Consider the following 11,388-nt stretch of genomic DNA (forward strand, 5'->3'; position numbering starts at 1 on the left):
CTAACTGTACTCCAAGCCATTTAATCTCCAAAACTCCACTTTCTACAATTCATCTCACATTAAATCCCATATCCCTAATGTTCTATTCACATCAACTTTAAGATGTCCCCAACACATTAAGCTGAAAGTCCTCACCTTTATTTACTAGACCTTTCACTATCTTACCCTGTGCTTAGGAGCTTCTCCAACCAACTGTACCAATACATGGCTGCCTCTCTTCCAACTTGTCTCCTTTCCTAACACCCTCGAGTTACACTAGATTTAAACTCATTAAACCTCTCAGCTTTTTTTTAATCTCTCTTGCCACCTAAAAACCTCAAGACCTATCTTTTTGAACATACCTTTATAATATCCTGTAATTCTACTCAGCACCTGCCTTCAGCTCTGTGAAGCATCTTGCATCATTTATTACATTAAAGCTGTCACGTTCCATAGGCTGCAAAAGCCTACGAGTTTATTCTTAATACACCTGGTATTAAAAAAATTAAGCATATTCTTCAGCCTCCTTCTTTCTCATGTATTATTTTTAAATCTGTCTTTGCTTTGAATGCCACCTGCCCACATACTGGCAGAGTATTACACCTTTCGCCTCCAAATTTATTTGCAGAACAACAGGGAAAGAGGAAAGGAGTGGAACTAATTGGAAAGTGCTTTGGAAATTGGAAAGTGTCACATTGACACGATGGGCTGAACTTCAGTCCTTCAGTGCTATATAATTTTATGCAATGGATCCAATTTATGATGTTTATGTTTCATACCAACAGCTTAGCTCCTATTTAGTTATGTACAGACCAATCTTCCTTTACAAAATACCCAGTAGTTTACAATACTAATTTCCTCCAGCAGTTATCTTTATGTAATTGCTCATTGAAGTCTATTGCCCTATTCCAAGCAAATAACATTGAAGCCAAGCCAAGCTAGTACCTGCTGCCTTAAATTAGCCCACTAAACTACATGTTCATTATTTAGTTCTTCAGACCTCTGTCCATAATATTCTTTATTTCATCATGCAACATTCTAGTAGATTAATACCTCTCACATACAGTATTACATAAATTTTTTGGGGGGGGGTGTGCGTGGAGAGAAGAAAGGAGTGGTAATGGTAGTATTCCAGGTTTACACGTTAATTTACATTGTGTATATATCTGCTACATTGTTCATTGATAGCCCTGGCCAAGTATGATTCCAGTAATTTACAAAAACGCCAAAAGCTTCTTGGAAAATTTTAACCTGAGATCATCCTGCTTGCTTTACCAATCTACTAACTTCACATGGCTTGTTTTACTCACTTAGTCATATTACTCTAAACACTGAGCCTTAACCTAGGAAGGAGTAAATGCTCACTTTTGCATAGTGTTTTTGATGCAAAGGGTATAAGATTTGATGTCCTGGGATGCCAATATGTCAGGTGATTATTTCTTCAGTAGCACATCTGATAATAAATTTCCTTTTGGTCTGTGGACCTGTTTACTTACCAGACAACCACAGCAAACTCGTTCATCCCCAAAGGAATTGTTTAATTCGTTTTCAATCTTTTGGATGATATTAGTTCAGTAGTATATGAAATACAATTTCTGTTTTAAAACACAACTTCAACACATCCAATTTCTCAAAGCTCTTTTCAAGTGAATTAAATACAATATTTCAAAAGAAAATAACATTCACTAAATATATATTTTAAACTTAAAACGTTTTCTTAACACCACTATTATAGTCAGCATCAAATTTGTTTGAAAAACACCTTCAGACATTATATTAAAGGCTGCATAAATGCAAAATATTGTTTATGTTTAATGGCTAATGTAAGATAAGATACTTCAGGTGGAGTTTTAAACAAACCAGTCAGTTGAAGTAGATTAAAGTTAATTGTTTAAATCTTTCTTTGACTTTGTTTCTATTGTAATTTGGTTCATATAAGCAGATATTAGACATCACTGGATAAGACCAATCTGTATCAGCTGTAAGCATTCTCCTAGAAAGAGATCACTAATAACATGAAATCTCCGGTTGGTCTGAGAGACCAGGTCAATCAGCAAAGTTTCAAGTGGAATACCTCAGTGAAGGAAGCGGATGAGTTCTGGTTACTTTCTTATCGATTAGTTTGTGATGTTTCCACGTGCAATCTCACGTTCATTGCTGGGCCCTGGTGTTTTACTTCAGTTATAAAAACTCGAGGGAAAAGACGTACTTATTTTTAAAGAAGACAACAACGATGGGGAAAGAGAAAGCTCACATCAATCTTGTAATAATTGGCCATGTAGATTCGGGTAAATCCACTACTACAGGCCACCTTATTTATAAATGCGGTGGTATTGAGCGGCGCACTATAGAAAAACTGGAACAAGCAGCACTTCAGGTGCGTTTGCCTTTTTAAAAGTTATTCTAACGTGTATTCCTGGAGTGTGTCTCCCATTTGTACTACTAGTAACTATTTATAATTCATTTTTAAAACTTGATCGAAATTGTAGATGGCGTCAACTTCTAGTGTTAGTCCAACGAAGCTTCTGCAAAAAAAAAGTTACTTATCCCTCTTCCCCAAAAACTAGAAGGTATTTGTGCTATTGAAAACTAAACTTTACACTTTCTGCAGATTGGGAAAGGATCGTTTAAATACGCTTGGGTCTTGGATAAACTAAAGGCTGAGCGAGAAAGAGGCATCACAATAGATATTTCACTCTGGAAATTTCATACCCAGAGATACTACTTCACCATAATAGATGCTCCCGGTCATCGAGACTTCATCAAAAACATGCTCACCGGAACATCCCAGGTATAAATTCGAAACTAAACTCCCGATTGATTAAACAACGTCAAGTTAAGCACCGAATTTTAGTTTTAATAGACTTCAAGCAGAAAATAACTGCATACCAACACCCAAGTATAACATTTCATTAGAACAATCTTCATTCCTCTTTCTTCCCCCGGATTAGAGAAAACTCAAGTGTACTGAAAATTCACAGACTAAATATTGTGGATGCTTGAAATCTGGACAAACAGAAAATGCTGGAGAAACACTCTCTCTCAGCTGGCAAGGGAGCATCTAGGAAGAGAAATGAGACATGAAATGTTAAACAAAAACAGGATTACCTGGAAAAACTCAGCAGGTCTGGCAGCATCGGTGGAGAAGAAAAGAGTTGACGTTTCGAGTCCAACATGACCCTTCAGCAGAACTGAGGGTTTCTCTCCACAAATGCTGTCCAACCTCCTGTCCAGCATTTTTCAGTTTTCGTTAGTGAAAAGTAAATGTGGTGTTTTCCGACAGCGTTAATGTCCTTTTGTTTTGTTTGATTAACTGGTGGCTGTGTTGACTTTTTAAAAAATTATTTCTGCACTCCCGACACTGTGTGCAGGCTGATGTCGCCCTCCTGGTTGTCTCCGCCGCCCTGGGTGAGTTCGAAGCTGGGATCTCCAGGTCGGGTCAGACTCGGGAACATGCACTCCTGGCTTTCACGCTCGGAGTAAAACAGCTCGTCGTCTGCGTCAATAAGATGGATGTAACTCAGCCGCCATACAGCCAGAGGAGGTTCGAGGAAGTGGTGAAGAACGTGACCGTTTATGTCCGCAAGATTGGCTACGATGTGGCGAGTGTCCCCTTCGTCCCCATCTCCGGCTGGAATGGGGAGAATATGCTGACTCCCAGTGCCAGGGTAGGTGCTTGGCCGATTGCTAGTGCCAGGGTAGGTGCTTGGCCGATTGCTAGTGCCAGGGTAGGTGCTTGGCCGATTGCTAGTGCCAGGGTAGGTGCTTGGCCGATTGCTAGTGCCAGGGTAGGTGCTTGGCCGATTGCTAGTGCCAGGGTAGGTGCTTGGCCGATTCCTAGTGCCAGGGTAGGTGCTTGGCCGATTCCTAGTGCCAGGGTAGGTGCTTGGCCGATTGCTAGTGCCAGGGTAGGTGCTTGGCCGATTGCTAGTGCCAGGGTAGGTGCTTGGCCGATTGCTAGTGCCAGGGTAGGTGCTTGGCCGATTGCTAGTGCCAGGGTAGGTGCTTGGCCGATTGCTAGTGCCAGGGTAGGTGCTTGGCCGATTGCTAGTGCCAGGGTAGGTGCTTGGCCGATTGCTAGTGCCAGGGTAGGTGCTTGGCCGATTGCTAGTGCCAGGGTAGGTGCTTGGCCGATTGCTAGTGCCAGGGTAGGTGCTTGGCCGATTGCTAGTGCCAGGGTAGGTGCTTGGCCGATTGCTAGTGCCAGGGTAGGTGCTTGGCCGATTGCTAGTGCCAGGGTAGGTGCTTGGCCGATTGCTAGTGCCAGGGTAGGTGCTTGGCCGATTGCTAGTGCCAGGGTAGGTGCTTGGCCGATTGCTAGTGCCAGGGTAGGTGCTTGGCCGATTGCTAGTGCCAGGGTAGGTGCTTGGCCGATTGCTAGTGCCAGGGTAGGTGCTTGGCCGATTGCTAGTGCCAGGGTAGGTGCTTGGCCGATTGCTAGTGCCAGGGTAGGTGCTTGGCCGATTGCTAGTGCCAGGGTAGGTGCTTGGCCGATTGCTAGTGCCAGGGTAGGTGCTTGGCCGATTGCTAGTGCCAGGGTAGGTGCTTGGCCGATTGCTAGTGCCAGGGTAGGTGCTTGGCCGATTGCTAGTGCCAGGGTAGGTGCTTGGCCGATTGCTAGTGCCAGGGTAGGTGCTTGGCCGATTGCTAGTGCCAGGGTAGGTGCTTGGCCGATTGCTAGTGCCAGGGTAGGTGCTTGGCCGATTGCTAGTGCCAGGGTAGGTGCTTGGCCGATTGCTAGTGCCAGGGTAGGTGCTTGGCCGATTGCTAGTGCCAGGGTAGGTGCTTGGCCGATTGCTAGTGCCAGGGTAGGTGCTTGGCCGATTGCTAGTGCCAGGGTAGGTGCTTGGCCGATTGCTAGTGCCAGGGTAGGTGCTTGGCCGATTGCTAGTGCCAGGGTAGGTGCTTGGCCGATTGCTAGTGCCAGGGTAGGTGCTTGGCCGATTGCTAGTGCCAGGGTAGGTGCTTGGCCGATTGCTAGTGCCAGGGTAGGTGCTTGGCCGATTGCTAGTGCCAGGGTAGGTGCTTGGCCGATTGCTAGTGCCAGGGTAGGTGCTTGGCCGATTGCTAGTGCCAGGGTAGGTGCTTGGCCGATTGCTAGTGCCAGGGTAGGTGCTTGGCCGATTGCTAGTGCCAGGGTAGGTGCTTGGCCGATTGCTAGTGCCAGGGTAGGTGCTTGGCCGATTGCTAGTGCCAGGGTAGGTGCTTGGCCGATTGCTAGTGCCAGGGTAGGTGCTTGGCCGATTGCTAGTGCCAGGGTAGGTGCTTGGCCGATTGCTAGTGCCAGGGTAGGTGCTTGGCCGATTGCTAGTGCCAGGGTAGGTGCTTGGCCGATTGCTAGTGCCAGGGTAGGTGCTTGGCCATCGTCTCTGGTGGGGAATCGAACAATATCGATTACTTAAAATGAAAAGCTTGATCAGCAGTAACGGGATCTGAAATAGGTTTCAGTAATGATTAAAGTGAGATTAAACAGTGTCCAGGAGTTCTGATGTTTCCAGAGATCCATTATAAATTCTGCCTCCCAGTGTTGTCCTGGACTATAAACAATTTAGAAGGTGCTCGAAACTTGGATGGTCAGATTTTTTATTTTTTTTTTAAACAATCTTGTTATTACTGGTTTTAAATTTGCTCATTCTTTTCGTTTTAACAATCGATTTTAAAAACTCGCACTGATTATTCATAGATGCCTTGGTTCAGAGGGTGGAAAATAAAACGGAGAGAGGGACATGCGAGTGGCCAAACACTGCTGGAAGTACTGGACTCGATTCTTCCTCCTGGACGCTCCCTGAACAAACCCCTGCGTTTGCCCCTGCAGGATGTCTACAAAATCGGAGGTAAACTCCGTGTAGGGCTTGATAATGCAACACTTCGGAGTTAATGCTTAAAAACTTTTTTTTTTTCACAGGTTCTTGTTCCAAAGGTGAACGGGCACACTCGTGCCACGAATATAAGACATGGGCTGTAAAGGTCTTTGTATCGGCCAGGGGTTCCGAGAGCTATGTAAATGCACGTCAGCTCTTAGAAGTGTGTGTGTGTGTGTGTGTGCGCGCGCGCGCGCAAATAATCTTATAAATAAAAGAATAAATAACTGGCCTTGCAGCCAATAAAGTACTTTCCAATAGTGTCTTCAATGCAGAAAGTGTGGCAATAGCAGGTCCCCCAAACAAGGCTAGGACCAGGGCCGTGGTGGAAAGCATGCATAAGGAAGTCAAAAGGACACGTGGGAAAGGTGGGGCTCAAGTGGAAAGATATATAAATATTTCAAACAAATGAGAGCAACAGCCTGAAAATATTACGCTGGGTGAGGGGAAAATAGGAAACATACTAAAACACAGGCAGAATGACAAATTAGGGCAACATGATTGTATCACTGATGCCTTTAGCTCTGAAGAAGTCATATGGATTCGAAACGCTAACTTTTCTCTCAACAGATGCTGTTAGACCTGAGTTTTTAGCATTTTTTTTGTTTCAAACTCTCAAGTGCATGGTGCACCTCAAATAACCCTAGTAAGGCAAAAGGTGTTCAAAAATTTGAACAGGTTAGTCAAGCTGTTTCATGCAGTAGCAGCAACTAATTTTTGCTAACCGGATGCTGGGTTTTGCCTACCCCACAATTGAGCAACATTGTGTATGAATTTGTGCTGATGGGCTGTATATCCCAGCAATGGGCTGATCCAATCAAACGGCATGTTTCTTTGGTTTTTAATAGCAGAGTACAGACCATGTTCAAACCTGTTCTTGTTTGCAAAACCTAAAACAAAACTATTAGGATTCTGCAATCCTGTGTAGCTACGCTTAACAACCAAATTAAGATGATCAGTTGTATGTAACGTGTTGCTTCCAGTTAGTGTAATTGAGTTGTGTTCATACACATGCACCCTTTCTCCAAGTTAAAGGGATATGTTCAAGCCTTGTACTTGAATTGTCCAGGAACTGACTTGGGGAGCCTGTAGTTTCCTTGGCCAACCTGATCACCCTATTTTCCTATAGTATAAATTGATTTTAACATTTGGCATTCTTGTGTTTTGTCCTGATTGCAAGACAAGGCTTGGCTATCTTTTTTCAGTGAAAGACACTAATTGGCAGCATGTGACCTCTGGATCTGTTTTCAGACTCAACTATTCACCACATTAACTTGCAGAATAGAAAATGATATCCATGGAAAACCCTGTATTTCAACCAGCAGGAGCTGGTGACATATTTGTCTGGACTTTCCAATGTTCACTTTGTTTCCATGCAATAACAGGAAATATGTTTTGACATGTCTTTGAGTTAAGTTATTATAAAAGCAGATCTGAGCATCTGGGCTGCAGTTGGACAAAGGGTCAAGTTTGGTCATCTTGACTGTCCTACAGTCAAGACCAGCTATCTTGGGGATTGAAAGTTTCAGCCAATTGTAGTGATATTGGCCTGATGGTTTTGTGAAGGTTTGGGGTGAAACTTGATGTTTCGGCTGGTACCTTGTAACTTGTTTCAGCTATATCTTGGTGATATTGGTCTGAGGGGTGTTAAAGTTTCAGGACAGGATGTGGTGTTTCGCCTGCCTGCATTTTTCTAAAGTTTTAACCAAGTCATGGTGACTTTGTTGGATACTGGGAATAGGTTGTTGTACATTTTAGGTTTTGTACTGTGGGGTTTGTGGGTGATTCAATAAAGCAATTTTTAATTATCAGAAGAAACTTGTCTTGCTGGTTGTTCAAGCCATACACTTATGAATCTGGTGTCACAAACTTGTGTGGGGAGGGTCTCTTCAGGGAAAAGGAGAACTGATATAAAGTAGGATTGTATTCCCTGCAATTAAGAAGGTTAAAGGATGAAGATATTAAGGGGATTGGGGTAGATACTGTTTCTGCTAGTTAGACAATCTAGGACAAGTCAAAAATAGAGCCAGATCATTCAACAATGAAATTTGGAAATGCTACAAAAGGTGATTTAAGTTTGGAAAGCTCTCCTGTAAATGGCAGCTGAGATCAATTAAACTTGATGGATTTTGTTAATCAAGAGGTATCGAGGGATATGGGGATATTCAGGGTTATTAAAAGGTGAGTATATGGCATTAAAAGATCAGCCATGACCTAATTGATTCGAACAAGTTTTGAGTTAAAAGGTCTACTGTTTGGGTATTGGTTGCATTTTCTCTAAACTACAGAACCTGTCAAAAGATATTACTGAAGTGATTCTATATATTAAAAATGCATGTCTCTTTAAGGCATTGGCACAGTTCCTGTTGGAAGGGTGGAAACTGGAGTTTTGAAGCCTGGTAATATGGTGACCTTTGCTCCAGTGAATTTGACAGCTGAAGTGAAATCGATTGAGATGCACCATGAAGCTGTTGCTGAAGCTTTCCCTGGCTTCAATGTGGGTTTCAACATTAAAAATGTATCTGTGAAGGCTATTCGTCGTGGTAATGTGGCTGGCAATTGCAGAAATGATCCACCAACTGAGACCAACTGCTTCATTGCACAGGTTTGTGACTGCAGCAGCTTTGAAAAACAGGTTCACCTCTTGTATTGAAGGCCATTTTTTTGAAGTTGGAATGTGGACTAGGGCCTGAAATTAATTTCAATTTGAGGTTGAGGAATAAGTAGGAGATGGACTTGACTAATTTCATTTGGAAGAATTATTACTGATTCCATTATGTCTGAGTCAGACTATGGCTGTCCAGCCAAAATTAATTGACAAATGACTCTTGAATACCAATTGTAAGCTGATCCAAATAAATTGGAATAATCAATTTCATGTATTCTCCTATGCAGATAATTGTCCTCAATCATCCAGGCTATATAAAGGTTGGTTATTCTCCAGTGGTAGACTGCCATACGGCCCATATTACTTGCAGGCTTTCTGAGTTTAAGGAAAGGCTTGACCGACGTTCTGGGCAAAAGCTAGAGGATAATCCTATGGCATTGAAGTCTGGAGATGCTGCCACAGTGGAATTTGTCCCAATCAAACCGCTTTGTGTTGAAACCTTCTTTGACTACCCACCTCTTGGTAAGTGCCATACACTTCCAATGCCTCAAGTTTGGCAGTGGTAAATTTCACATTCAAACTTTTAAATGCTACCTCAAAGCAAGGATAGACAAGTTTTTTTTTTACCCAGCTTAAAGGGAGTAAAACTTGTTTGATTTTGGTTCCGTGCCAATGGGCAAAATAAAGGGTGAAATGATGGCTCTTGTTCAAAGTTGTCAGCTGAGGTGGCATCTTGGTAGTTGGAACTGGCCTCCTTAGGGTTGAAATGGGGAAATTGATCCAGTTATGAACCTGTAATCAAAAACTGGATAAAATGTGGGGTCCAGACTCCCATATATTCTGGCTAACTCAGTGTGCCTCTCTTTTGAGGGTAGCTTTCTTCTGAAGGAGAAAAATGGAAAATTAGAGTTTAACAATGGCAGTATTGCAGGTGTTTATCTCTGCTCGACTCTTGCTGAAACTGAGTGCTGAATTCAACTTCCATCTGTTTAGATTCCTGTTAAAATCAGGGCCATAAGCTGCCAGACTTGAGTCCAGAAGTTGTACCACTTAAGTCCAACAGGGGAACAAAACCTCCAATTTGTATGGAGAAAATACCATGTTCCAAAATGTCTGAATACTATCCCTTACTGTAAACCATAAATTGCATTGTCAATGATATCTGAACATTATACTTAGTTTGTACAGTAGGTTTGCAGCACACAGAATAGTAAACTTGCCTAGAAGGTATTTCAGGGTTATTAAATCAGTATTTGCATAGAGCCATTGCTGATTAGCTGGCAAGACCATTCACTTATTGCAACCTCCATTTTAGAAAAAAATCTCTGGCTCCCTTGATACATTGTCCTGTAGTTTAATTGTGCAGTTAAATTATTGACTTATCCTGGAGGTTGTTCAAGTGTAATGCATTATTGGTTGTGTTGTGCTTATCTAAGCATGCTTAAGAACACTGGCTGTCTGAACTCTGCATAGAATGCTTACAGTAAGCAAAATTTCATAACCTGAACAAATCTGAGCCAAACATAAGCAACATCCTCTGCAGAGAATCTAGTACATGTAGAGCAAAGTACATGGCTTGACCACCTTTACTGAAGAGTTTAACTAGTAAAAGTTAGGTGGAAAAAAGAAATTCAACAGCCACTTATTAAATTCTCAGTAATATGGCAGTGTCAATTACACCTCAATGGATAAGCCCTAACCAATGTTTAGTGGGTATCCTGTAAATACTCAATACCATACCATTGCAGATGCATAAATGCTGAATTGCAGGTGTAGCAAAGTTTGTGGAGGAGCAGTGCAACTCTTGACACCTTTTCTAAACAGTAAGCACATGTGGATGCTGGAATAATTTTGGTCTGATTTACCTGAACAACTGGCATTGTTTTTGTGTCTCAATCCAGACTGCATGCTTCTCTAATCTTGGCAGGGGAGTGGAACTAGGTGAGTTGCACTTGCAGAACAGGCCAAATGACAACTCTGCTGTAACCATTCTGATTCAGTGGGTCAGGCAAGGCTTTAGGTTCAAGTTTCCCACTCAGTCTGTGCACAAGATCAAAGGCTGACACTTAGTGCACAGTGAGGCAGTGTTCTGCTAATGAAACATTTAAACCCCTTCTACCTTTTCATATGTGTAAATCCTATGCCACTGGATTTGTCCTTGGTTCCCCAGCCAACATTTTATCCCTCAACTAACATCTCAAAACAAACTATTTGGTCATTATGAATCATAGGACCCTGCTGTGTGTATACTGGTGATTATGGTTCCTAAATTATAAGAGACTACACTTTAAAATGTTGGGATGTCCACAGGTCATGAATGGTGCTGGTTCTGTCTCATGTAGATTTGAAGCACATGCAATCTGACCAGGGCATTCTAAGGCCTTGGCATAACTTTGTCTGTATAGCTACACTAACTTGATCCATTTTTTTCCTTGTAGGTCGTTTTGCTGCCCGTGATTTAAAGCAGACTGTTGCTGTTGGGGTAATTAAATCTGTGGATAAAGCTTCAAGTGCTAAGAAGTTGATGCAGAAGCCAGTTAAAGTGTTCTAAATGTTTGTTCTTTGAGGGCAAATAGCAGATCCTTTTTATTTTGGTTGAAATTTTTGTTTAATTCAGTACAATGAGCTGTTTTGCACTGCAATTAACAGTGCTTTCCCAACTGCCTGCTACAACCAATAAACTTGTGTGCATATGATTGTGCAGTGTTGAAGCTGTCTAATTGCTTAATTCTGTAATTTCAGCCCATAATTCATTTAAAACTTCAGTTTTAGAAATGGTACTCATTCATTGTCCATCCACACAAGTCAGCATGTACAACACAAACTTGGCCAGAATTGTATATAATTGGAGGGGTAGTTTTCATAAAAATAAGCAATGACTTGTTCTTGCCCTCATTCTTATTTCAGAAGTATTTTAAACTACAGAAAGGGAAATGCAAC

General features: G+C 42.2%; 1 protein-coding gene across 2 annotated transcripts; it reads left to right on the forward strand.

Moving 5' to 3' along the window:
- Positions 1–1,482: 1,482 nt before the first annotated feature.
- Positions 1,483–11,144, forward strand: LOC144679521 (elongation factor 1-alpha 1-like). Of its 2 annotated transcripts, none has more exons than XM_078539973.1 (7): positions 1,483–2,356; positions 2,591–2,770; positions 3,351–3,647; positions 5,663–5,813; positions 8,189–8,445; positions 8,736–8,970; positions 10,887–11,144. In XM_078539973.1, the coding sequence occupies exons 1-7, from the start codon at positions 2,213–2,215 to the stop codon at positions 10,997–10,999; spliced, it is 1,377 nt and encodes a 458-aa protein (XP_078396099.1). In that variant the 5' UTR covers positions 1,483–2,212; the 3' UTR covers positions 11,000–11,144. The 2 variants fall into 2 exon arrangements, with proteins under 2 accessions (XP_078396099.1, XP_078396100.1); XM_078539974.1 differs by having other exon boundaries at positions 1,487–2,080; positions 2,601–2,770.
- The last annotated feature ends 244 nt before the right edge of the window (positions 11,145–11,388 follow it).

The sequence above is a fragment of the Cetorhinus maximus genome, chromosome 4 (assembly GCF_964194155.1).
Source record: "Cetorhinus maximus chromosome 4, sCetMax3.hap1.1, whole genome shotgun sequence".
NCBI lineage: Eukaryota > Metazoa > Chordata > Chondrichthyes > Lamniformes > Cetorhinidae > Cetorhinus > Cetorhinus maximus.

Bases quoted from the DNA above. Each gene is read 5' to 3' on its own strand.
- LOC144679521 (XM_078539973.1), top strand. From the start codon at position 2,213: ATGGGGAAAGAGAAAGCTCACATCAATCTTGTAATAATTGGCCATGTA. The intron at 3,648-5,662 runs GTAGGTGCTTGG...GATTATTCATAG, and splicing joins TGCTGACTCCCAGTGCCAGG to ATGCCTTGGTTCAGAGGGTG. The intron at 8,446-8,735 runs GTTTGTGACTGC...TCTCCTATGCAG, and splicing joins CCAACTGCTTCATTGCACAG to ATAATTGTCCTCAATCATCC.